The sequence below is a fragment of the Telmatherina bonti genome (assembly GCF_933228915.1).
Source record: "Telmatherina bonti genome assembly, chromosome: 2".
Classification (NCBI taxonomy): domain Eukaryota; kingdom Metazoa; phylum Chordata; class Actinopteri; order Atheriniformes; family Telmatherinidae; genus Telmatherina; species Telmatherina bonti.
In genome coordinates, this window is record NC_136620.1 from 28,078,415 (window position 1) to 28,105,807 (window position 27,393).

Below are 27,393 nucleotides of genomic sequence, written 5' to 3' on the forward strand. Positions count from 1 at the left end.
CTCAGTAAGTAAGGACATAACATGTTGGAAAATTAATCAAAGGACCAAACTCTGGTGTCAAGCTGTTAAAAATGAATTCCCAGCAGCTGTGAATGGATGTCAGCAGCACAGTTAAACAGGCGCCACATGAATGGATGGACAGGACGAACAGAGCTGCACAGCCAGACTGGCAAATTACAGGTCTGTAATCTAAATAAACCAACCAAACATGACGAGGACTGCGGCTTAACATAATGAACTGTTGTGGGGGGAAAGTAATGGTAAATGGTAAATGGACTTGTACTTCTATAGCGCTTTTCTAGTCATACAGACCACTCAAAGTGCTTTACACTACTTGTCACATTCACCCATTCGCACACACACTCACTCAACACACTCATACCCCGATAGGCACATCGGGGGGGCAGTTTGGGGTTCAGTGTCTTGCCCTAGGACACTTCGGCATTTCAGGGGAAGCCTGGAATCGATCCCCCAACTTACCAGTTGAAGGACAACTGCTCTTCCTCCTGAGCTACAGCCGAAAGCAATTCAGTGTTCTGTAAGATATGATTATTTATATTAAAGATAATGTGCTGGATGTCCTAAAGCCAGTACTTGGTAGATGTCTACTGTAACATAGTGAATAACTCCCTTATGGGCTCTATTTTTCATCTCAAGTGGCCACTTCATTGTTTATTTATAGTCTGTTGTTTGGACACCTTAGTATTGGAATATAATCATTCTAAAATTATTCATGCCCATCTGGATCCAGTGCACACATAAAGTAAAATGATTTCAGGCACCGACTTATTCCCCCATCACAAAACTGTTGTGAGAAAAAATCTCATAAGATTTAACTGGTACAACAGGAAGTCTCTGCAATGGAACAAACCACAGTAGTTTTAGTAACCATGGGAACTTCACCTCCAACATGAGGGCAAGCAATGGCGGCATTAACAGCGTGCTGAGCAATAACATGAACACTGCAGCAGCATCGCAGAAAGAAGGCAAATGACACAAGATTTCCATTTTCCTTTAAAACTCAGCAACAAGAAAATGTTAGTTTTACCTTCATCAGAAAACTATTAAATATTAAATAACATGTTGAGGCTCTTTTATCCATATCAAGTTTTTTTAAATCAAAATCAATAGCTGAAATAATTAGTATATTACTGCTTTATTCTTTAATTATACAAGCATGCTGCATGTACAGTTTGAAACTCAAAACTAGAAAGCTTCTTGCACAGAGACAAACTGATTAATATATAGCTCACCCCGGTGACAAAATATCTTAACTCATAAAATTTACACAAAGTAATAACTTTACATAATTATGTCACAAATAACTAAAAATACATTTTTCACTGATAGATTACTTGCTTATTTTGAACATGTTATAGGCAGAACTAACATGTGGTATCAGTGTTATTTAAATTAAAAATAATAAAAAACAGGAAACTAACATATTTGTAAAACTTTTTTCCAATAAATATAAATAGTGTACATTATACTTTATAACAAGAACATACTGTTTATGGCTGTTTTCCAAACCCTTGTGACTTGTAATTCTCATCTTTATGTTGCTTACTACTGCAGGTTTTAGCTTCTGTGCAGGTGAGAATAAAACGGAAGAGTAACTGTTCCTTCATTGGCTATGTTAAGAAAGTAAAAAGTACTGAGTATCTTACAGTCAGAATAAATCCTTTTTGTGTAACAGACCAACAATGTTCCTCAAATAATACAGCTTAACTATTAAATGCAAGTCACAATATTCTGACCCTTTGGAAACTCCTAAAATGTTCCTTTTTGGACACCCTTATTGCTCAAAGAGGATAAAATGATTACATAAATACTTTAAAATTCAGTAAAATATAAAGATGTCTATATAAGGTCACACACATAACTTCATTTAAGCATTTGTTCAGTTTGTTTTTTTTCTATAGACCCTTTAACATTTTTTGCAACTGCTAAGTGGTGAGATGACGTCAAATGATGCAAGGTTGACAGAATAGGTATATTTGGATTTTGCAAACTGCTAACAAGCATAAATAATGCAGCAGCAATAGTAACATATGCCATAAATACACCGCTGGCATGCGGTTGGAGGGATGTGGAGCCACATTTAACTGCCTTCTTTTGCCATGGTGTGTTTATCAAAGAGGTACTCCGCCATGCCATTCTGAGGGGCTCCCATACGCCGCAGGCTTGAGATCCAGTCTGCCAGCTGTTTGATGGATTTTACCTGCTCATCCAAAAAGTGGGTCTCTATAAAGTCACACATCTGGGGAAAGAAATGAGAAAAAAGTTGCATTATGTTATACTGCCAGATCAAAAAGACAGATACCATACTGACTGCTCTCTAGATTTGCTCCATACATGAGGATCGTTGTGTTCAGTTGCCATTTTCTGCAGATCCAGCAAGGATTGGTTTACGCTCTTCTCCAACTGTAGGGCACACTCCAGAGCCTCTAGGCCGCTCCCCCACTCATCCCTATCAGGTTTCTACAAGAAATAATTCATGGCAACAAAATAATTATTTAAAGCACAAGATACAATGCACTTAGGTTACAGTCCTGGAAAGCATTTGTCATCTTCTAAAAATAATCACCAACAAGCCTTGTAAAAAGAAAGCTTTTCTTTGTATTTTCTGCTCACAAAAAGGCATTAATGCAGTTTCCCACCTCACCCAATGGCTTTTTATTCATTAGAGAGAGAGCATCCTCACATACCCTGATGTCCTGCAGAAAAATTCGGCCTCCACGATTGTTCTGCAGACTCATTAGCTTCTCTGCATGCTCACGCTCCTCTTTGGACTGCGTGCTAAAAAACTTTGCAAAATGAGGTAGGAATTTATCATCCCTCTCAAAGTAGTATGCCTGAAATCCAAAACAAACACAGGAGGAAGTATATATAAAACATTAATTGCCTCTGAAACAACAGTCACAACACATGGCACAGCCATCTTTAAAGTACTTCTTACCATGGAGAGATAAACATAAGAAGCATACAGCTCCAAGTTTATCTGTCTGTTGATTGCAGCCTCACAGTCCTGGTGGAAGTTCTGTCGGATTTGTGAACTCATTTCTGTGTGTGAGAAAACAAGCATAAATATGTAAATGTTCACATTTAGAAGTGAGTAAATGTCCCCACACTTCCTCAGGGGTCAAATCTAAGACTGTGCATATTTTATACATTATTGCATAGTTAATGTTTTGAGTAATCTCCAACAAAACATGGTTGAAAAATGTATAAATCATAATACAGGATGACTGTTTTTAATTAGGCTGTCTTGTTAGTTTTACACTGAGAGAAAGGAACACTAATCTTTCAAGGGCATTGGATTTTGTTTACATGTCGCTAGCATGACGTGGCAGAAAACAATATGCTGTATCATGTAATCTTCTCGAATGGGTACGTTGTTCTCCTCTTGATATTTTCACTGGTATCTTTCTGTTGATCCATTATTTATCTGGTGTAACTGGGATTTCTATAAAAGTTTGGCCTTTTAATGTAGTAAACCCAAAAAGTTTAATTGCGAACTGGCAGATCAATGAATCCAAGGACTTTCAGGTTCAGGTTCATTACAAGATTAAAAAAAAACAAACAAACAAACAAACAAACAAAGAAAGAAAAAAACCCCACTATTTATGAATAGTTGCTTAGATTCTTTAGTATTCAACTGAATAATACTGATATGTAATCTCACGGTCTGATTTGGGTGCATTTATCCTTCAAAGTCATATCAATCCAGACGACATGACCTGCATCGTATAAAAACACCTACACAGAAATGAATAGCTTAAATTTAAACTCAACTTTTTTCTGAAATTTTCATCTTGCCAATAGTCAAAGAGGACTACTGATAACATGTTGACTAACGACAATAAGAGTTTGACTGAGCGTTTGACATGTTAACGTCAACATATCAACAATAACTAATCTTTTAACCTAGATAGGTTTGCATCAAATGTCGCTGATTAATTATTAGCCTGCTCACGCTAGAAACAACACACCTTAGCTAGCTCGTAAAACGAGCATGCCATTACATAAACGTACCTACCTCAACGACTACACGCTTTGCACTGAAGTTATTACAGCTCGCAGTGTTGCAGTTGATGTTAACGTTAAATTTTCAGTCACACGTTAGTTAATAGTCATTGTTACACAACGGTTGCTGTCAGCAATGCGCTAACTGCAAAACTACGTCAGTAGGTCAAAACGGATCTCAATGCTGCATTCATGGCCCCTGGGAACAATCAATGCATGTTTTTATATGCATTACATGCATTGATGGTCTTTTGTTGATTAATAGTTCACGAATGCTTATATATTGTATAAGGTAAGCTTAAACTAGACCTTGAAATTAAAATGTTTATTTAAAATGGTGCCCTCTATGCTTTGCTTTCTACCGGTTGCACTTTACCCTTTTTTTTCCCCCAAATCACTGTTGAGACGTGCCAGAGAATTCAACATATAAAAATTAGCTGTTAGGCTAACTCTGCGCATGTTTAACAGTATTTTTCTACTTATATTTGCAAATCAGCCCATGTCCCTTTAAACATATCGGGGGCGGAAACGTTTCAGCAAGGATATTAACCAGACTATTTATCACTATACGGTTATGTATACTAGACTCTATACAACTCAAATTCAATTTTCCGTTTTCTGTGGTACCTTGAAAGCAGCAAGGCTGTAAGGGATAATGGCGAAGCCTTAAAGGCATGCTAAATACGATGACTTCGGAATCCACAAGTTTATTTTTCAGTTTTGTTATGTGTGACTCTTTAACTACATTTTTTAAGACAACCCACACCTTTGCAAAGCGCCACAAACCAACAAACTCAAACTGCTAAATGACTCAATGGTAAATATGAAACAATTTTTTTGAATTGTGAATATCACTTTCCAACTCACCCATCATTAGTTCAAGATCTCAGTAAAGAACTAAAGCATCTCTGGCAGGAAAAGCAATCCATGACACTTGTTAGGACAATGGGTACCAAAGCTGCTCCAGAACAGGCATCTATTCTATGGTGCACATTGAGCATTTTGTACAAATGTAGTAGTGCATAAAAATGAAACTTATGACTTTCATTATAAGTACAAAAAACCAATATCTGCAAAAAAAAAAAAAAAAAAAAAAAATTCAAATATTTTTTAAAAAATTATGTGGGGGAAAAAAGTAACTTTATTAAGAACAAATAGTCAAACTTTTAATTTTATACAACAGTGTACAGTATGAGTACTGTATCAGTGTACAAACATCACTTTGCTCCAGCTGGAGGCGAATGCCACACTGCAGAGCTGGTGCGTTTAAAATATCGAGGCTTGCTCTTGTAAAATATGTTTTCCAGTTTTGGTGGCTCAATAATCCCAAAGAAAGAATCTAAGTCAGGAGGGTTGAAGTATTGCTTCATAATTAGTTGCTTCAGATTGGGACCTGAAAAAAAAAAAAAAAAAAGAATAAGTTTATAGACAACAATGTAACATGAAATTTAACAATAATATATTCAGTTATAAGAACATATTCACGAGTGATAAACATCAGCTGGATAATGAAAACCTTTTCTAAATTCTTTCAACAATAAAAATGATTAGCCATCGTCTTAAACTAAAATTAAACTTCCACACATTAAGAAAAAAGGAAAAAGAAATATTGCAGTCCAAATATTTCTAGACATGTTCTGGATCAGCTGCATCTAAAGATTACATTAGACTCGCATAACTTTCCAGAGTTCATCCAGTCAAATACCTTAAGATATCTGAATATGGCAATGCTTGATAATGGATGAGGGAAAACCGAAACCGGTCATACAAACCTTCTGCCCAGGACGGAATTGGTTTCCTTGGGGCAGACTCGTCATCTGTGGAGTCATCACTGTTTTGGTCCATGCCATAATCATCCAGACTCTTAAATGCATTATTGGCACCCTTTGGAGTAATCGTGTAAGACTGTGGTGAGGATTGCTGCACAAGAAGAATGAAGAATGTTGAAAGTGATGAGAAATTAGTTTTCAACTTTTTAAAAAGGTATAAAAACTGATATGTGCCAAAATTTCATGACTGAAATATACCGTCATATCCACAGTCACATTCAGGCCACCACCTTTTCCTACAGGCGTGCTTAACACTGAACGCTGAGAGAGAGAGAGAGAGAGAAAAAAAGGGAACTTTAAGTTTTAGCAAACCAACTGACAATAAAAAACATCTCTGAAAAAAAAAGCAAAAAAAAAAAGTTAAATAGTACTACAATCATGAATAAGTGACAATCATAGACAATGCCCAAACTGATCCACACCTCAATATCCACAGTCACGTTCAAGGCGGCCGAAGTCTTCTTCAGAGTTTACAGATAAGGGTAAAAAAAAAAAAAAAAAAAAAGGAAAAGAGGAGAAGTATGGTACATTTAAGTGTGAGCGTACTGACAAGATATTCAATCATGTAGATACAACAAATCAAAGCAACATGGTTTTGTTGTTTTATCATGATTCCCACTAAACACATCTGATGCCCACTGCTGATGTTTTCTGAATGAAATGAGGGAACATCATCACTCACAAAACATCCATGCTCTGGTGGTTTATATTGTTCATCTTTTTCTGGAATTAGTTTCAATTTTCCTCTGAAATTATTGAGGCATTTTTTGTCAACTTGCTAACAAAAATCAGCTCCCCCTGTATAAACTATTATGTATGCCAATGTCTCCAGTTTCCTCCCACAGTTCCTCTATTTTGTCATCTGCAGCATTTCCAGAACAACAAGTATTTTTGCAAACTTTACACACAAGTGATGTTTTTAAAGTGGAAAAAAAAGCAAAACCTGAACCAATAGTATACCATTACAGCAAAATAAAGAAGTGCTTACTTAACTTCTGGTATAATTCAACATAATTAGCAAACCACATAAAAAGAAATTAAATGCATAATCCAGATAAGGGGGGAAAAATGGATAATCTTTACGTTTAACTGACAGTGCACTGAGGTTAAGTATTTATTTCTACTGTCAGTGTACCTGTGCATCTGCAGCCTGTTTAGCAGCAGCCTCTCTCTGCTTGGCTTCTTCTCTCTCCTTAACAGCCTTTTCTTTAGCAGCGAGCCTCTGTTGCTCCTCCTAGTGGTGGAAACGTAACAAAATAAAGAAATAAAACAAGAACAAGCATACAACTAGACACTTGAGTAAATTGCATGCTACCAATTATATACTTTAAAAAGTGTTATAAGAAAGAAATAACATTAAAAGAGATGCTAGACCAGTTTAAGGTGTCTCCTAATACCACCTGTCAACAAGGCTGCTGGTCTCCCTGTCAACATCTATTAGGGCCAGTTATTACTTATTGGTATAAATGGTGACACACATGATGAGGTTTTCCTGAAATAATCCAGGTTAAAGAGTTTGTCTTCCAAGCAGAGAAGCAGTGTTGCTAAACTCTATATCCTCCTTTACTGTACTACAATGATATTTATAATTCAGACTGATGACCCATCAGAACCGGTTTCAAATATTTTGGTGTCAAAATTCAGTTTTCCTACCAGTTTTCTTGTTTCCTCAAGTGCCTTTCTCTTCTCCTCCAATTCCCGCATCTCTTTCTCTCTTGCGGCTCTTTCCAGTTCCCGTTGGAGAGCAAGGGCTTTTTCTTTCTCCACTCGCTCCCTGATCAAAAGAAAACATGCAGAACAAATAAGAAATTCTGCATTAAAGAGTGAACAGTTTCTATGTTTACCATGTTAAATGTTCATATCCATAATAATGTAATTTAAAATCTTTTATCTTTATTAAAAGGAAACCTTTATTCATGATTAGGGCTGCAACTGTCAGGAGCAGAGTATGAAAGGGAAACAAAGGTTTGATTGCAGTGTGTTGAGGGCTGTAACAAGCTTCCCTTAAGACTAACTTAGGTTGCACTCGCAACTGGACAGTCCACTAGACTAGACTAGACTGTACGATTGGAGACTCGGTTTATTTTGGCAGAGCACCATTCTTCTGGACCGACTTTGTGTTTATGCTGCACCACTCCGACAAATCAAACCTTTTAAATGTTTTCTAGTCCCTGCCAGAAGCAGCGTTGCATCAAGAATTACTGAAAGATCAGACAGAACATCCAACTAAAAAGAAAACTTGTTCATATATTGATTAACGCAGGAAAACTTCTGTTTCTACTACACAACAGCTAAATATGGAGCAGCATCCCATCCTAGCAATCGTGGATTAATCATATTTATCAGAACTTTAGAGTTCTTTAATGTTGCCTATCAATAGCAATAGCAACGTGTGTGAATGAGAGCGCCTCATTGATGCAGCATTACTACACATGCACTCAAACGTTTAAATAAAAAAAACAACAAAAAGGTGCAAAGTGCATAACTTCTGGGTTTTTCTAGCGTGACAAGAAGTTGTCGTAAAAACAGTGACTGCTGTGGTCCTTGGACTCATCACTACCGAGCAGAAAGCCCATCGCTACTTAATACATTTTTTTTTTAAAATTCAGTTTAATATTAATGGTTTGATCCTATTTTATATGTATTATAATGGCAACTGCTAGACTGCACTTTTGTTTTTCATCTGGAACAAATTAATCAGCTTTTCACTTAGGGCCATTATTTATTATGATACAAATTTGATGAACTCATAGCAGTTTATTTACCTTGCTTTTTTATTGAATAAATTGACATTGTTGTCTTCTTTCTTCTCCTGGGGTTTGACAAAATGAATGTGTGCAGGCGCATTACTTACCTTGTCTTGACTGGATCTAAACTACAATTTAGTCGCCCCCTAGTGGTATTTTCCACTAACTGGGACCACTGATTTAGATGCTTCACAGTAGTCTCATTCGGACAGAGACGTTCTAAGAACTGCGTTCTGAGAACTAATAGCGTTCTAAGAACTGTCCTTCGCCAGAGAACCATGTCACTTTGCATTCGGACATGAGTCGGAGACCCGATCGCTACCGATCTGACGCAACCATCTGCGACAGTGACGTGTTATTTTAGCGCCACTCAGCAACAAAACAAACCGCGAAGAGGAAAACACCACAAAGGAGCAAAAATGGAAAGCGACAAGGCCATCGTGTTCTTTGTGTGCTTTCGAACCCCCTCTGGATTTCCTCGGCTGAAAAAATGGCCAGCAGGGCTCTGACTTCGTCGTCCGTCCACTTATCAGCTGCGTTCTCCATGCTTCCGTAAACAGTGGTTTTTAAAAATGGCGGGGTCTGAGGATGCGGAAATTAAGTAGCGGCGCTCAGCGCGAGGGCGTAGCTATCACCTACGTCAGCCTGCTTCGTCAGATGCGTTCCTACAGAACTAAGGAAGGACCCGGAAGTTGAGTAGGCGCTGAAATGGTTATAGGAACTCAGGGGCATGGTCCCTAAGATCCGATCTGTCCGAATGCGCCAAAGAACTGAAAAGGTTACAGGAACGTCAAATGGTTCCTACAGTGGGAAAGAGGCTAGTGGCACTGACCACTCATTACACTGTGGTTCCTACTGTGGTCCTTGGCAGGGATTGCTGATTTAGATACCTCCCTTTGTCTTTGAAATGTGCTATACAAAAAAACTTGCCTTATCATGGTCCTTGGTCTTTGCAGTGGACCTTGGAAAGGACCACCAATGTAATAGTGGCTTGGACCAGACCAGTATTTTTGTGACAAACCCTGCTGCTGAATTATCTGGGTCTGTTAGTCCAGATCTTAAAGCTCTGATTTTATTTAAATTGGGCCAGACCATCATGTTTACATGCATTATAAAATTTGGCTGAATGATTATTGTTCTATAATCCTTTTATGTGCAGTCATGTAAACATTCTGTCTTTTAAGACTACTCATTCATCCACTTTCATTACCACTTAAACTCAGTGAAAAGAGCTTATCCTGGTTATGCTAATTCTAGTTAACTGCATGTTAATTATGATCACTGTTTTTTGTTTTTTTTTAATAAGAAAGTACTAAACAAAACAAACAAACAAACACTGACCTTTCAGCAGCAGCCTGTCGTTCTCTCTCCAGTTTCATCTCCCTCTCACGCTGTTCCTGCTCCTTCTTCAGTTCCAGCGCTTTGCGGGTTCGTTGTTCCTCCTCCTCCTCTGCCTTCTTCTTGGCCAGCAATTCTTGCTGTCGTTTTTCTTCCTCCTGAAGGTTTTAGACACACAACATAAAAAGACAGATTTGAAACTTTACTGAGTAAAACTTGTTTTCATGTAGCAAAGAGGTTACATTCCACTAATCCTCAAAGATAAGCACACGAGATAAGCGTTTTGAAGAAGAAATTATTTGAAGCTTGGGTGTTTAAAACCTGAAAAATTATCCAACATTGAAAGAAATTTGTGGAAAATATTGAACAGCAACAACAAAAGTAAAACAGAAATCGTCGACCTGCTGAAGCTTCTTCTTTTTAGCCTCTTCTTCCAGTTTCCTCTTCAGCTCCAGCTCTTCTTGGCGCTTCATGGCCACCTTTTTCTTGGCCTTTTCCTCAGCCTGACGCTGCAGGTGGAAAAATAATCAAAGATCTGACTAAACAAGTCTTATAGTCAAAATGCAAATCCAAAGCCACCACACCTGCTGCTTACCTTGTCATTCTTCTCATCAATCTGAGCCATCTTTTGCTCAATCTTCTTTTTCTTTTCTTCTTCCCTCTGCTCTTCCTTTACTTTAGCCTCAAACACTCTTTTAATCCTCTCATCCCTCCTCCTGAAGCACAAATGTTCCAATTTAAAAAAAAAAATCTAGAACGCGTGTCATAAAAACTCTTGAAAATGCGAAGTGTTAACCTTTTAATCTCTTCCTGTTTCTTCTTTTTCTCTTCCTCCATTTTCCTCATCCTCTCCTCCTCTTGCTCTTGTTTCCTTTTAAGTGCTTCAAGTTTGAGGAGCTCTTTTGTCTGAGAAAAGAAAAAAACAAGGACAGAATGAGGTAAAACAAATTTAAGAAACCGTTTCTGTCATGAACAAACAGGTGATGTTAAGATCGAGTACTGTAAAATGTAGTGATCATTAATTAGAAGAGAAACAGCTGCAAAAATAAGCTCAGATGCATTGTGGTTAAGCAGATCTAAATACAAGAATAACATCAAAATGATTGAGTCTTATGTCAGTCTGCTAAATGGGAGTGGGCGTTAGCTGAGTGACAGATCTGCCGCAATACATCTCTGATTGATCTGATGTCCAACAAAGAGTTAAAACAAACAATAAATTTACAGTAAAACTTTAGAAGATACTATAGTAAGTGATACTTGTATTTAAAAAAAGAAAAAGAAAAAAGAAGTACTGTTTAACAAAAAAAGACAAAAACAAGAAATGCATCACCAGAGCAGTGTCCAAAAGCCAAGAAGTTCAAAAGCTGTAATTTCCTTTTGGAACATGATTGAGTGTTCAGAACGACGACAACGCCCAGAGTGATAAAACAACAACTCTGTAAAGAGTTGTAGGTTCATATAAACTTTTTTGTTATAAAGTAACAAGTTAGTAAAGCGGTGAATCACTAGATGAGAAGCCAAAACAGAAAATGAGGAAAAAAAACAAAAAGAACAAGCCTGGCTCATGTTTACAGCAGCCCCTTCCACACATGAACTCTGTGCAAAAATATTCAGCTTCTGTCGTGTACTTTTATCTTCTATGCTTTATTTCTTGTGATGGAATAAATTTAGCACTTTAGATTTTAAATTTTCTGTAACTAAACCTGTCATTTAGCTTTTTTTTTTTTTTTGTTGTTGTTTTTTAAGATTCTCTTTTTCACGTATGTTAGCATGTGGCAGCGGGAAAGGGGTTTTTCTAGAGTCTTCACCAGTCAGTGGGTTTATTTGACACCAACAAATTCCCACACACACACAAAGTGCCTAAACATAACACTTACCACAATACCACTGCTACTCTGAGGAGGAACAAACACATTTATTTTTATTAATAAAAAAATTACATTTCAACAATTGAGCAAAAGAAGATCCCATAATATTAAAATAAAAAATAAATGTCAAAGCCAACAATTTCCAATCAATTTGCGACATAATTGCTGGGCTGACATTGTGAAACACAGTAGTGGGTGAGGCAGTAAATGTAGACACACACAGAACCAGTCTCTCTCCGTTGTCTCAACGTAAAAAAGGCCTAAAATTTGTGCTGCGTGCAGTTGTTGCTACTACTCCAATCAGGACAAAGGCTCGGTTTGGGTTTGTGTCCTGAAAGTAGTATTTCATGAGGGAGTTCATTTAAGAAAACTTAGGGAACAAAGAAAACATACGTGGATCAACAATCTCCAGCTCAAAACAGGAAGTGCAGAAACAGATAATGGTACCGTTTGCAGCGACCACTTCTAAGGACGGTTTATGTTATTCACTTGTATTTTCAGGACAATTATTTAGAAAGAAGAGTATCATAGTAACTTAGTTGTCCAGTGAAAAGCTTTCTGAGTGTTAATGTTTCTGCGGATCTCTGCACCTAGACGGAAGAAATGCAGTACAACATCAACATATTCATACAAATCTACAAGGAATTTGGATTTACAGGAATTTGGGAGACAAAATCAATTATTTACAAGGAGATCTTAGAAAATTAAAATAAAAGGGGTTAACTCATTGTTAGCATTAGCAATAGTATTATTTATTCATTATCCTACCCGCTTAATCCAATCCAGGGTCGCGGGGAAGCTGGAGCCTATCCCGGCAGTCTTTGGGTGAAAGGCAGGGTACACCCTAAACAGCTCGCCAGTCCATCGCAGGGCCAATGGTGTTATTATTACAAACTAATTGATTAAAATGGCACAACTCACTACTCAGCCAATCACAAACTAGGTGATTGCGAACTAAAGACGGTCTAGATACGAAATAGTTGACCCAACCTGAAACAAAATAACTGTAGACTTCGAGGCTTTGAAAAACTTTCACTTGGCTTGCAGTAGGGCTGAGCGATATGACGATCTACATCGTTTGAACGACAGAAAATGTCTTTCATTTTATATGAGGCTCTGTCGTTTACGCCACAATAAGGTGCTTTACTGCAGGATTCTCTATCAAGATGCGCTTTACGGCAAGCACGCTGCAAGAAATAAACATTGAGAAAGATGGTAGCCGACGCGTTTCAGGTCACGGTAATTCACTAAACAATGACCAGACAACCTAAACAGATGAGCTTGTTCATAAAAGAAATTTCTGTTGCATGGGTGTGGTCTGGATATAAAAAGGCCGACATGGAAACGACAACAGATTAGCTCACAACCCCGACAACGGACTCCAACACAACTAACTCATTTTATCATCTGCACAAGAATTGGGATAAAGCGCTCATAAACTCCAGACGTAAACGCTGCTTTTACCTGTGAAACGTCATAGTTCCAGCAGATGGAAGGAGATCACTGCTGCTGTTGGCAAGCGCATCTGACAAATAACTAATGACTGGCACGAAATTACACAAACAATTTCATATTGTTATGGGGATATAAAATGAGCTAGATCGGGATAAGATTTTGGTCATATCACCAAGCCCTAGTTTGCAGTAAAGGACTGCAGCATGAGATCATTTGTGATGTCAATCGCCTCAGTGCTGAGTAAATCCTTCATGATCCTCTTTGAAAAGTCTGATTTATTTAAACTTATATCCATAATTTATGTGTAGTTTTTTCCCCTCACAATTTTGCATCTGAGACAGCCAAATTACCATCTTGACGAACTCGCTGTCCTCAAGTGGAGCAAAACACTTCTTGTTATAGATAATACAGATATGTACATATTCCTCTAAAATGTACAACAAAGTTGTAATGGAATATGTTCGGATGTTAGTGGAACAATGAATTTCCATGTAAACATTGTTAGCTTGCATTGTGTTAATGATGTCACTTACCTTAGGATCAACTTTCATTGGAGTGGTGTGTTTGATGAAGGATTTAATAACGGCAGTCCGTCCAAAAGAGTTTGGAGTCATCATCAGCATCTGGTTCTTGTGCACAGTGTGAAGAAAAGATTTCATGCTGGGCTTCATTGCCTACACATGAAGAAGAAAGCAAATGTTTGAAAAACAACAAGGCAAATCCAAATTCTTCATTTCTCAACCCCAAGAGGTTTTATCCCCATCTTACACTTTGGCTTTTCTTGGGAGGAGAAAACCGCTTTGTTGGACTCTCCTCTACAGTATCCGGACTTTTACGTTTAGTGCTGCGGTTTGACCTGACCATAGTGAAAAGAAAATCTTTAATTACATAAAGTTAAAAGGATAGAAATGTAACTGTGTTTTATAAAACCAGAACTTTTGAGTGTATGAAACTTAAGACAACCGCTTATCACAATATAACCCAGCATGTACACACCTTCGAAGATCCTGGGAGGCCTGTTTCTCAGTGGCAACTACAAGACAAATAGCTGCATTTATTAAAAAGCCATAATCAAATTTTAAAAAACAGGAAAAAAAAACAATTTAAAAACACACACACACACTACCTGTTCTTTTGACCGGAGTGGTCATTTTCGGCAGAGTGGAAAACAATGCTGGGGGTGCCAGTTTGGGAGAGTGTGCAGCCACAGAGCGAGTAATCCGTTCAACAGCTACATGTACTTGCTGATTTTTTTGGAGCTTTTTTTTTTTTTTATTATTATTATTTGAGGAAAAGCAAAAACATATACAAAGAGTTTAGCAATAACCAAACAGATTAACTCAAAAATGATACATTTTGCAGCACTAAATAATTAATGGGAAATATCATTACCTCAGAAGTTCCTTTTGTTTTTGTGGGTTCAGCATTGTCCTCTGTGTGTGCAGGTACATCCTCCGTTTTTCTGTAGCAGTTAAAAATTGACACAGGTGAGATTCACAACATCTTCCAGGAGTTGAAATATTGTGTGAATATATAAGAAATCTAGACCAACCAAAGAGATTCAAAATCATGAATTATTCAAATAAAAAGTCACCAGTCTGGGTGAAAAGTCTAAAATGCAAAATGTTTAGGAAAAATTCGAGGAATTCATATACAACTGGAAGGTGTTTAACTTTATATTTTGAGCCACATGGCTTCACTGTTTCCATAACCTACGACAAATCAACATTTCCTATGAGTTATTCTCTCAGAAATATTTGGTCACTTGAGTCTATTAAAAACAGCTCCAGAGAATCATTCCAAAAACCACAAAGCAAGCAGATTTGATCATGTATGAATAGATGAAGAAACACCCCACAGCCTAAGATTCACCTGCGGGGATCATGCTGTTTGAAAAGGGAGATTTCACAATGCACAAAGCATCACTGTTCTTTGCTCAGTTATCAAAACAAAATTATATAAGGCCCAATTTCCACTGAGTAGTAGTGGTTGAGGCTGGTACAGTTAGGAATGGTCCGGCCTAGTCAAGCAAGCATTTCCATAGCAACTTCAACCCTCACCAGATAGGCAAGGTTTAGGCCAACTGCATAATGTGGCATCATACCACTGCAACAACAATGAAGAACAGACTTTTTTTCTAAATTATGAGTCAGCTGCGCGCACCCTACTGTTTGCACACTTTACAAGTATAAATCCAGCTTCATTGTACTGAACAATGACAGTCTTTCATTTACTCACACTTGTCCATCCTCCTCATTTGCAGTGTCCATGCTAGAGTCCTCGGCTACAAAGACACACAAAGAGCAAAAAATTTAAACACTTGAGAACAAGTGAGAAAATTTTGGATCTATACTATTTTCATTTCTTAAATGTATCTTACCATCATAGTTGCTGCTGCTTGTTGAGTTTCCATTGCCATTTGCTTTCCTTTTTAGCATAGAACGGCGTGAGGCGCGGCGAACAGACTCCTGTGTCATACTGTGCCGGAGACCAGCCACCGAGCGACGTAGTTTAAGGGAGTACCGCACAGAGCTCTGCCTTGACTTTTCAGTGGTTTCAGCTATTGCGACTTTAGTAGCTGTACGTCCAGGAGAAGCATGTGGGTTCTTGGCAAACTCAGCAGACCTGCGATCTTCAGATGAAATGCTGACAACCACCTCAGGTGCAGGTATCTTAGGTGGATACTGACCAGCACTATTTGCATCATCAGGTTTAACTTCAGCATCTTTTTCCTGGTTATTGTTGCCCACATCTTCTTCCTCTGCCAGCTCTGGTTTCTTATTTTCCACCTCTTTAGTTGTGCTGCTGCGCAGTGGAGGTGATTGGCTCTCAACCTCTGCTACCTCTGGCTGTGTCTGTTTGTTTTTGCGGGTGGTGCGTTTCGGCTGCGTCGTTTTGCTGGCTAGAGTCTCATGGATGGGTTCTTCTTCAGCTATCAAGTTCAGGGATTTAACAGAGGAACCACGAAGATTGCTGCGTTTTCCCTTCGAAAATCTATATGTTAAAAAGATAAGAAAAAAAATTATAGGGAAAAAATAAGAAGACAATTTTACGTCATATGTCTAAAAGAAGTAAAGAAAGCAACAAACCTTCGCCTTGCTTGATTTTCTTCCTGGCGCCCCAAAGAAACACGCTTCCTGCGACTATTTTTTTTCTGTGATGGTGTTTTTGGCATCAACTCTGGTTCAGCATTGAAATCTCTAGATTAAAAAAAAAAAAAAAAAAAAGAAGAAACAGTTTCCTTTAAAAAGATAACACCAAAGAGCTGGACTAAACAGATTTGGGTAAATAAAAACTGATGAAAGAAAGGGGACAAGGAAAACTTTATTCAATTTAATTTCTGGCATCAAAAATCAAGCTCACTTTGATAAAATGCGATCAGCTTCTTGCTGGATCTCCTCAAGCCAAACAATGTGGACCTCATCTATCTCACTGATGAAGTCCTTTGCTTTGCGATCAAACATCTGCATGAGGGAGCGCAGTGACACCAAGGCCGAGCTCATGGTGGCAGCCTGAGGGACAGATAAAACTATTAAACTAAAGAAAGCTGGAAAACACATTATGTGGCAACTAAGGCAAGTCATTCCACAGGTTTATCTTCACTGCCAAACAAGATTATTTTGGACTCTAATGCACATTTTGGCAGTGTCCTGTCAATAAAAAGTGTAAAATAATTGTTTTTGTCTATACAGCATTCGCTTTGCCCTACATAAGTTTTTTTTTTTGTTTTTTTTTTTCTTCCCTTTACATCTTATTTCAGATCATGTTTTTATAACATGCACTTTATTTGGTCACTTGAGTAAGATAAATACTGACTTTCTGCTATAAATAATGTTGCATTGGTGCAAAGCTGAATAAAAATACTATTATTTGCGTTCAGAAATGTTGAGTTCAGTTATGAGTTGCTCACTAAAATATTTAATAAATTTATTTGTATTAAATGCGTAACATCATCGGGTTTTTCTTGAAATAGGTCAGATAACTAGTTTTAATGCCTAAATGAAAAGGTAGTTTATCTTAAACTCCAATGTTAATTTAAAAACATGGCTTACAAAATTGAACAAGGTTTAATAGTAAAGTACAAAAGGGAAAAGCATTTAAACAGTTGACATGAATTGATGTTAACCAGCCCAGCCTAAGTCTCATGTTTACGTGTGCAGATCCAATGTGTCCTGTACCTTAAATGTTATTTGATACAGCAGTCTACCTGATAATATTTTGGTTACGCTAACATGTTTGTTTTGGTTTATTGAAAAATTGCAGCAGCACTGACATAATGTGTTACACTTAAAATACATTTTAAAGTTAAATCTCCCTGGCTTTATGTAACTATGTGCCAAAGAGAACAAACATTTCTCTTTCTCGTGAAGATGACATTTCACGAGGAGCATGCTAACTTAGGAAAAGAAGGAAAAGTCGGTTTAAATTTTTTTTTAAAAATATTTAGCTTTAAAACACCCAGAAGGCCCGTGATAACATATTTAAGTTGTGGTGGTTTGTTTCAACTACCAAAACAGCAACAAATATATGTAGCCGACTAACTATATTTTAGATGGCAAACGTTGCAGTGTTAGCCTGCTAAGTTTAGTCATCAAAGCTAACACTGAGCAGATTACTATATTTACCTTTGTTTTCCGAGTCTCTGAAAAGGGAATAGAATTCTTGTTCTCCCGTCGATTTTAAAAGCTAAATCAATCGCATGCTTGCATTAAGAATAAATAGTCTAAAATGTGTGAATTCACACTTGTATGTGTAAATACTTGACTTGCACGTCCAGAACGACAATAGCTATATCCTCCAGTGCCCCGCTAAAACCGTTTATAACGCGTTCAAACCTCACCAGCCAATCCCGAAGCGCGGTGAGAAGAGAAGCAGTTCGATTTGTGAACAGAGATATCCGGAAGGGCGGGGCATAATTTGGAAACAATTGCGGCTAATGGTGCGGTATACGGAAACCCCGAGGTACGCCTTCAACTAAGTTTGAGGGCGGAGTTACTGCGTCGTCAAGATTTAAACCAGCCAATCTGTACCTGGGATGAGTTGTCGCACTCCGCCCATGAAATACAAACACATGTAGACCAGCGAGCTGATGCAGACCACGGCAGAAAAGGTGAAATTTATTTTAACCAAACGTGCTTTTTTCCTCCATGCGCTGACTTTACTTCACAAACCAACGGTTCTCAAAGACACTTAAACACTACGCAGCAATTGAAAAAGATAAATTAGGCTTTATGCGATTTCCACCCTCATAAAAGTGTCTTTTTTTCTTTGTTTGTTTCTCTTTTCTGTAACAACCCCCGATAAAATCACTCATGAACATGTTAAGAGTGCAAATGTGTCTCGTGCTTTGGCATCTCGCGGTTGGGGTTCTGACATCAGATCCACTGAATTCATATAGAAGATTTTTATTTTTGCATTTCATAATGTAATTAAACCAAAGAAAAAAAAAAACTTAACAATTTTTTCTGTAAGATACAGGTGAAGTAAAACAGAATATGATGCGCTTTTATCCCCTTTCATCAGATTTTTTATCAACAATGGTAACAAAAAATACAGTACTTTGTATGAAAATAACAGTACTAAAATAACTTGCATAACATGTTTTTGGTTCTCAGTAAACTGAATAATATGGAGCATCGATGGTCCGGTTTTTTTTTTAGAGAGGCCAGCAGTAGGATGTGGAATCCACTTTACATACACAACCATGTTCTCGAGGAAAAGTTATGGGCTGCCCTGAAATGACAGATGCGCAGTGTACAAGTTAAGTCAGAATTGCTGTTTTTAAAAGCATCTTTTAATGAAATTGTTGAAGTATTTTTATGATGATGAACTTCATTTACGACAGTTACCTTTAATGTTGAAACTTATAATATTAAGCATTACTGCTGTATTTGCACTACTTATTACATGTTACCTGCTGTGAGAGGGATTTTAACCCCTGATGCCTTCAAGACAACTTGTAGATTAGCGACCTTAGTATCGCCAGCACTGCCTTCATGTTCCCTTAGAATGATGCACACTTCATTTTTCCTTAGTAGCCAGTCCATCTGACTGCCCAAGTAGTTCACACCACGAACACAAAGCTCACAGATGTCATCAGGAAGCAGAGGGGAAAAGGCCAGGCATTCCTTCTGAATTCTAGGAAGAAAAATATCATGTATGAAGCTTAATAATCATAGTGTACTTGTCAAGGACTGTTCAATTTTAAATGTTCTTGCATTGGGTCTGTTGGAAAGATTGATAACTGACCTGAAACCCGTAAAACCAAACAGCACAGCTTGCAGGAATCCTCCCATACCTGTGAGAAAGTTGACTGCACCAGAGCCATCTGATGATTCACTCCATACCTGTGAAAAAAAGAAAAAAAAATCATTATGCATTCACTGAGTAAATTTTGGCATAATGAGTGTGTGGTGACAATACCTGGAACGGCCCCTGGATGTTCTTGTAGCACTTCTCAAGTAAACGCTGAGCTTTTTCAGCCTCACCCAGCTCCAGCCAGCCAATTGCAAACATACCCTGATAAAGGAAAGCAAAAGCATCAGTGCCTGCTTATGATGATGGGCAACTACTGAATGTAGGAATTAATTTGAATGACGAGGTAGTTCGATGACAGAATGCTGAGAATCTACACCCAAAATTCAAGATTTTTGGATGTTGTGAAAGAGGAAATGAAGTTTGTTAGATGTAGAAAAGGGGATGCAGAGGATAGCGTTGGAAATGAGATCCATGGAGATGAATGATTCAGATGGAAAATTAAAAAGTTCAAGTTCAAGTGTATTTATATAGCACATTTCTACAGCAGCAGCTACCCAAAGTGCTGAACAGTAAAAACAACACTGCACAATTTAAAATTAAACACTGCACATTAAAAAATAAATAAAATCTGGACACAAAACAAAGATCTAAAATAAAAGTAAAAAACATAAAAGAAAAGAAAAAGGGAAAAGAAGAATTTGTCTTTGTTTGTAACTTAGTTTGTCTTTGTGGATTTTTTCAATCCAAAATTAAAATAAAAATGGTGCAAAACAAGACAAAAAAATTAAATGTAAGAATTTACAGACATTCAAGTTTTAAAGATGAGAAAGTTGGGATGTGGAACGGAGTGGGTCTGAGTTGGATGAAGTAATTATGAGCTACAAAGAAAACATATGTGATCAAAAATTCCAATTTTTAATTGGGTTGATTTGGTCAGTAAAATAATTGGGGCGAGGGTGCTTATCATCCTAGAAGGGCAAAGACTCAGTGGGGGACTTCACTACTTTGTGAAGGACTACGTGGACAAAAAATAGTTAATTCTATTATCTATATCACATTAAGTGACATATGTCAGAATATCCCATGGCATGAATAAACTTCAATCCTGTTACGGCGCTATTAATACAGAAAGAACAACACTTGCTTATTTGAACAATATGAAAGTACTTTAATAAGTCCATAAAATATTCCAACTGCTAAACTGGCCTGCCTGCAGCTCAATCATCCACCAAAAAACACTTTTTACATATTTTCAAACACAAAATAGAACGTATGTAGCCCCAACCTGTTAGGTAGCTGTAGTCCCAATTCAAGCAAGAACAAGCAAAGATTGCATTTTAAAAACAACATCAAGCGGTCTCTGTACTTCCCAAACACTTGAAATACAGAGTAAACACTCCCCTGTTCCAGCATTTCGCAATTATTTGCTATAATCAGTATGAATTCAGCTACACTGTGTTTTTTGTTTTTCTATTGTTACTCATTTTTATCAAGATTAAATGTGTTATCTCAACAGTAGCTTTTTATTAAATACACAACAGTTTCTTACTTACCCATGTCATGGCTGGACCATTTGGGTCTGTTACTGGCTCATATGCTTCGAGATCATTCCTTCTCACCTGAGGGGACATGGACACTCCAAGAGGATAACCCAGCATCACTGTGTCTGCCTGCTTCACTGCGTGTCCTGTGTGACAGCAGAAAACATTTAAGGAAATCATCTTAAAGATGTTTGATCTCAGACACTGGTTGGTGTCACAGATGCACAGACATTAACCTTTAGTGTAGCCTTCGTACTCAGGGTGGTACTGGGACTCTTGGTCAAAAGGTATCTTGATCTTGTCAGCCACTTCTTGCCATTCTTTTGGTGCAGGATGTTGGAGGAGATCAGCCAACTCAACAGCAAACTGGAGACTAACAAGCAACAAATGCTTTGTTTTACCAGTTGTCATAAGATTATTTGCATTATAAAATAAGACATTTAAACACTAATATTGCTACCTCAGTTGGGCCACTGTGTTTGTGTACACAGAGTTGTTGACATTGTAGTAATATTCATCTGGGGGCATGACACCTGAAACAAACAGTGTACAGAATATATTTGATTATAGTTGTTGAAAATGATATTAAAATAAATAGTAATGAAAGAAAACATACAATAGATATATTAGACATCTGTGTTTAGCTCAAAAGGTGAGGAACTTTGTGTTTTGTTTGATTATTTCTCCCCTTTAATGATACCCATATAATGGATATTTTACTTTACATCATTGGAAAACCTGATTAGTTACTTTCACAGAAATGGGTAACTTTTTGTGATGCTTCGATGAAATAAGCAACTCAGCCTAAAGTGTGAGTAGTACTCCCCAAGAACATGCCATAATCCCCTGCACTACTTTTATTTTAAGATTAATGCTTGTTTTAAGATTGAAGAGCTAGTCAGTTCTCTACCAGTAATAGATGTATGACTGGCAGCTAACTGATAGACATACCAGAATGAGAGCCTGGTGCTATGGAGGTGATTCCATATTTCCAGAATCTGAGACCTACCTCCATTTTCTAGACCAGGGGTGTCAAACTCCAGCAGGTTTTTGTTGTTTCCCTCTACCAACACAGCTGATTCAAAACAAATGGATCCAGCAGATTCTTGTCAGCCAATTTTTGAATTTCGGTCAGGTGGGTTGGAGCGTGGAGACAACAAAAACCTGCAGAATAGCGACCCTCCAGGACTGGAGTTTGACACCTGTGTTCTAGACACTAGCGGGATCGGTTTGGGTGTGCTGTACATGCCATTGACCAACACAAGCACACTAATTGACCTTCAATAACTCCTGGTTAAGGAATGGGATGTTATCCTACAACAAAATTGGTCAAGGCTGGTGACTAGCATGATGCGAAGGTGACAGGCTGCTGTGGCTCTGGATGGATTTTTACCTTTGACAGTGTAATGTGAAAAAAGACAAATCTGTGTGGATTTTTTGTAGTACCGTGAGAGATATTTTAGCACATTGTTGGGGCAATACCCACCTGTGTTGCAAGGGTACCTGTGACTTATATGGCTTTCTAACAATTTATAATTTGATTTCTATAACACTTGAAAACATACCTGTGTACTACAGCCTACACGATAAAAACAGAAATTCACCATCATATTTACTGTACAATTTTGTTGTTATTAAAACCTTGTACTTCTGCATTCTCAGACAAAATCAGTTTTCTGTTCTTCAGTTTTCTTTTGGATGTGGAATTTCTTGTGGATTTTGCTGTACAAGTAGATTAAGGGTCAAAATATAAATTAGAATAAGAACTTAAACAGTAATAAATGCCTTGGACTTTTCTTGACCTTTCTTGTTTTGTTTTGTTTTTTTCTTTACCGAGGAGGTGATATTTCTGGTCATCAGGGTGCCATGTTACCCTGGAAACCCAGTAATCAGCCACCCCGTAGATCACCTCGCTGCCCCGACCCTCTCTGAACATGGACAGATCCTACAACAAAGAGCTAAGTTATCATCACAAATTAAGACAATGTGATAGGAAGAGAGGAGGAGAGGAGGATACCTCAGAGAGATAGAGATAGTGTTGGAAGGCCAGTGTGACGTCTCCATTGATGTGAATCTCTTGTTGTCCATAAATGTCCTGAGGACACACCTCTCTCCCTGACACAGCGCTCTCCCATGGGAACTTCAACCCCTGTAAAGATAATGTCCGTTCTTTAAAAGACTTTATCAAAATGCGTAACTAAAACCATAGAGAGATAAACCATGATAAAATGTATTATACCGCTGTCATTTCTCAGCTGCTGCTTTCAGATCAACATTTAGCTGCAAACTGGTAAAAGAGTGGTAGAACAGACAACGTTACATCCACTAGTTACTCAACAATTAAATTCCATCAAAGCAATCTGGCCTCTTATCTGCAGGTACTCAGTATCATCTAACAGACAGAAACAAATCAATGAAAGAAAACTGCACATATCAAGCTACGCTACAAAAAAAAGGGAAAACTGACTCCTCGAGGCCTGCTTTAAGGGAGCTCAATAAAAACCAGGCACTTTGAATGCAATATGGAGGATAAGCTAAACATATTAAGATACAGATCACTTTCCAAATCCGTGAGGAAAGCTCACCATCGTCCTTCTGTTTATCTTTCAAAGTCAATCTAATTTTTCACATGTATTGACTATTTCTGCAAGCATCCACGTAGTTAATGGAATCTTTGCCCTTTTCCTGCCATCTGACTGGATTTCTTTTATGGAAATTGATGCACTAATTATGGAAGACCTTTAAAAACTTACAGCACTGTTAAGTTTTTTTTTCTGGTTTTAAGAGGGGGCGTGACATCACTATGAGTATTTATTGCTAATCAACAGAGACTGGCTCTTTCTGATCAACATGTTGATGTTTTTTTTAAACAGGTGTTTTCAGCTGTTTAATTTTCCATTTCTGTAAATGACATTAGTGCCCAAAAAATTGCATGTTAGTTGAAATGGTTACTCTAAATTGTCTCAAGGAGTAAATGTGAGGGTGATGGCTGTTTGTCCCCCTGTGTTGAGCTGGTGACCTGTCCAGGGTGTACCCTGCCTCTCACACAATGATTCCTGTGATAGACTCCAGCGTCCCACAACCCTGAATTGGACTAAGCGGTTCAGAAAATGGATGGATGGATGGACTTTAGTGTTTTGAACAATACTGTTTTCATAGTTGCAGAACTAAAATGGTACATAAACAGCCCAGATTGTGACACCAGCATATTTTTCTGATCCTCATACCTTGTAGCCCTGCTTTTTGGCATTGTCTTTAGCTCCGTCTATAGTCCTCACTCTGTATTCCAGCACTGCTTGGGCTAGCTTAGGGTAGAAAAGAGCTATACCTGGATACATCCAAATGTCCTGTTACAGGAAGACAGAATGATGAGATGAAATGTGCAACACCAAGAAACAACATGGCTGCCACTGGCCTCACCTGGTCCCAGAAAACATGCCCCCAGTAATCCTGTCCATCTCCGCCGTTAGAAAGCCCACCAGGGCTGACCCCACCGAATGAGCTGGAGGAGTCATGTATGGATGGGAAGGCACTGAGGAGGTAGAACATACAACCGATCAGGGCCTTGCAGAGGCTTTCTGATCCAACTACCTCCACTGTGCTCTGTAGCCACAGCTCCTTCCAGGCCTTCTCATGAGATGGGCGCAGGTTGCCAGTCGCCATCAGGTTCAGGCCTTCATCAAAACTGGCCTTCGCAAAGTCCAAACTATTGGCCGCAACCAAAAAGAAGCCCCAGCGAGCCTGGCTCTGGTCGGGTGTTAGCATCAAAGTGGAGGGTATCGGGGTCCAGATGAGGTGCACTGTGGGACAGGAGCCACCTGGGAACTCAGCTGTGGTTGTGTGTCCTTGGATGTGGCTGATGGAGAGAGGAATTTACTGTAGCTGTTGTAATGAGTTTACAGTTGTACAAAGTTAAAAGACAGATATTATCAAGCTCACCTTCCTCCTTTGTAATCAGGGCCAGACTCAAAAACAATGTCTTTGCTTTGAGGGGTGAACGAACTGTCTAGATTAACAATGACTGGTTGTTCTGAGGGGACGTGACGAACCAGCAGAACCTCCATCACCATGAGGTTGGGGTAGAATCGGTGAGAATACAAAGACTGTGACACAGTAACCTCGGCTGAGCCGATGGTGTGGGTGAAAATGCCTGAAAGAGGAATAGAAAATAGAGTTAAAAACTGCATGCAGTGAAAACATCTGACCCCTGAAGACTCACCAAAGCCGAGTACTACCTGTGTGTGTGTTCAGGCTATAGGTGTGTTGGGCAGGTTCTTCTGTCGCAATCTTCACAGCAAGTGGACAGGGGACATCAGCTCTGTGGCAATGTCCACCTTCCCCGTTATACACACTTCCCATGTGCATGATATTGTTGTACACCCTCCAGCCCAGAAGCCCATTTGCCAGTGGAGGAAGGAAGCGCTGATCACTGGGTAGAGTATCGGTGGTGAAGATGTACGGATCCGAGTCACAGGACATGGCAAGCAAGTGATCCTCACAAAGTTGCAGAAGGTTGCAGGGAGTCTTCAGCTGAATAAAGAATTATTGTATCATTATATGGCGTGAAAACATCTATATTCTTACATGGCCAGATAAGAAAGCAAGAAGAGACATTAGATCATTCCTGGCGAGCTTCACAGGTTCCTGTCACAAAAAGGCTATTTGTATCCTTTGTACTTTGACACACTTGGGTCACAAGATGCGTCTTTGTAGAAATGCCATCCAGGCAGCTTTGGATAAATGTAATAAATGAGATACAGTCAAATAACGGCTAAAGAAAGAGAATTAATTACTGGGAAAAAAAACAATTTCCTAATTACACAAAGTCTGAAATATCACATTTGTTTGAACACATTCGCACAAGCTCGGTGATCAAGCAAAGCTGTGTTCCTTCAGTGGCCTACACAAACATCTCTTAAACCCTTCACTTCAGCACAGTGGGAATGTTTCAGCCTCACGTGAACAGGAAGAAGCATCTGTTTCTGCAACAAAGAGGAATGCAGGGAAAAACCCAAAGTGCAGACACAACCTGGAAAAGTTCCCGAAACACTTGATCTGTACAGCTTAACTTGTAGAATCACAGCTTTACGTGCTCTGATTTCACTCAGAGCTCATATCTGCAAAGAAAAAAGGCGCTCCAAAAGTTGTTCATGAAGTGGAGCCAAGTTATTTTGTAGTATCTCAGTTGTAGGGGGAGGCTTTTTGCAGCTCTTTGTGCTGCACAGAAAATGTGGACTTGGCTTTGGTCTGTGTAAAAACGTGGAATGGACTATGTGGAGGATAACATAGTCTGCATTCAGCTGCACATTGGATGCACAGAAAGGAAACAAGTGTATTTAAAATGAGACATAACAATGTGAGTTTACAGTTTTGTTGAAAATGGACTTTGGCTTTGGTTAACTGGCCTAAAAGGCTGCCATCGACTGCTTATATATTTTCAGTGAAAGCAGTCGGACCATTTGGCTGAGGTAGAACACACTCCTCACAGGAAGTGTTTATGTTATCATCAAATCACTCTTTCCAAACTAAATCATTTCAGCTCCTGCCAGCTGTTTAGTCAGCCTGAAGAGTTCTCCTTTTATAATTTAATGCCAGCATGGCTACAGCTTGTTGCTGCAGTGAAAAAAAGGTTGATTTCATCTTAATTTTTTAAATATAATTTTCTATTTATTCTCCTCTTTGTTGTTTTTGTTCTGATACCTTTTTGTTAATCAATTAATACTTTCTGAAAAACAATTGAATACAACTGTAATGTGATTACTGATAGCTTTTTTTTCTCTATATCCCAGAGGAGGCTGTTTTTTATGTGTTTTATAAACATGTGATGTCTGAGCAGGTAAGCAGCTTGATTCACCGAACCACAGCTGGATTCACATGAGATTTTAAAAAGAAGGAAACCGAGAAAGCATCACAGTGAAACATTACCTTTACAAATCTCAAAAGAAACCCTTTTTTATGCAGACTATAAAGAATTTTATACTTATCAAACTTTTAAATGGGGTTAATCAGTGAGTATGGCACATAACAAAACAAGAGATTCTTGAACTACATTTCCTCCATAACTACTGTGATGGATAGATATAGACTCCTAGATAAAAGTCAATTTTCACGTCACGTGGACACAGCTGTTCAAAGTTCGCTGTGGTGGTGGGCAAGTTTAAAAAATATCCACAGTGACGTTGGGCTGCAGAATGTGCAGAAAACCTGTGAAAAATGTTCATTTAATGAATTATCTCATTACATAATTTATATCATGTGGACTCAGGGCCTCAACTTTAGTATACTTTACTGATTTATATATCATTAAATTGCGCAGTAACAGTTTAAGGCT

The 27,393-nt window shown here is 38.3% G+C and overlaps 3 protein-coding genes across 4 annotated transcripts; all 3 read right to left on the reverse strand.

Moving 5' to 3' along the window:
* Positions 1 to 1,053: 1,053 nt before the first annotated feature.
* On the reverse strand, positions 1,054 to 4,196 carry fth1b (ferritin, heavy polypeptide 1b). Of its 2 annotated transcripts, none has more exons than XM_079254621.1 (5): positions 4,040 to 4,196; positions 2,960 to 3,063; positions 2,709 to 2,855; positions 2,356 to 2,481; positions 1,054 to 2,260 (listed from the first exon to the last, which is right to left on the reverse strand). In XM_079254621.1, the coding sequence occupies exons 2-5, from the start codon at positions 3,059 to 3,061 to the stop codon at positions 2,102 to 2,104; spliced, it is 534 nt and encodes a 177-aa protein (XP_079110747.1). In that variant the 5' UTR covers positions 3,062 to 3,063; positions 4,040 to 4,196; the 3' UTR covers positions 1,054 to 2,101. The 2 variants fall into 2 exon arrangements, with proteins under 2 accessions (XP_079110747.1, XP_079110748.1); XM_079254622.1 differs by having other exon boundaries at positions 4,036 to 4,196.
* Positions 4,197 to 5,243: 1,047 nt separating this feature from the next.
* incenp (inner centromere protein) lies at positions 5,244 to 16,766 on the reverse strand (the record flags this gene model as incomplete). Its single annotated transcript, XM_079257364.1, has 20 exons — positions 5,244 to 5,419; positions 5,799 to 5,946; positions 6,054 to 6,116; positions 6,278 to 6,316; positions 6,991 to 7,089; positions 7,509 to 7,629; positions 9,944 to 10,098; positions 10,342 to 10,449; positions 10,536 to 10,656; positions 10,737 to 10,846; positions 11,818 to 11,835; positions 13,797 to 13,937; positions 14,032 to 14,119; positions 14,260 to 14,296; positions 14,390 to 14,522; positions 14,656 to 14,725; positions 15,502 to 15,547; positions 15,644 to 16,257; positions 16,353 to 16,463; positions 16,627 to 16,766. The coding sequence occupies 20 exons, from the start codon at positions 16,764 to 16,766 to the stop codon at positions 5,244 to 5,246; spliced, it is 2,538 nt and encodes an 845-aa protein (XP_079113490.1).
* Positions 16,767 to 18,919: 2,153 nt separating this feature from the next.
* pgghg (protein-glucosylgalactosylhydroxylysine glucosidase) lies at positions 18,920 to 26,113 on the reverse strand (the record flags this gene model as incomplete). Its single annotated transcript, XM_079259238.1, has 14 exons — positions 26,092 to 26,113; positions 25,298 to 25,592; positions 25,002 to 25,212; positions 24,483 to 24,918; positions 24,290 to 24,409; positions 23,080 to 23,211; positions 22,896 to 23,007; positions 21,523 to 21,595; positions 21,299 to 21,435; positions 21,075 to 21,208; positions 19,687 to 19,782; positions 19,513 to 19,610; positions 19,178 to 19,401; positions 18,920 to 18,996 (listed from the first exon to the last, which is right to left on the reverse strand). The coding sequence occupies exons 2-14, from the start codon at positions 25,539 to 25,541 to the stop codon at positions 18,920 to 18,922; spliced, it is 2,094 nt and encodes a 697-aa protein (XP_079115364.1). The 5' UTR covers positions 25,542 to 25,592; positions 26,092 to 26,113.
* Between the last annotated feature and the right edge of the window lie 1,280 nt (positions 26,114 to 27,393).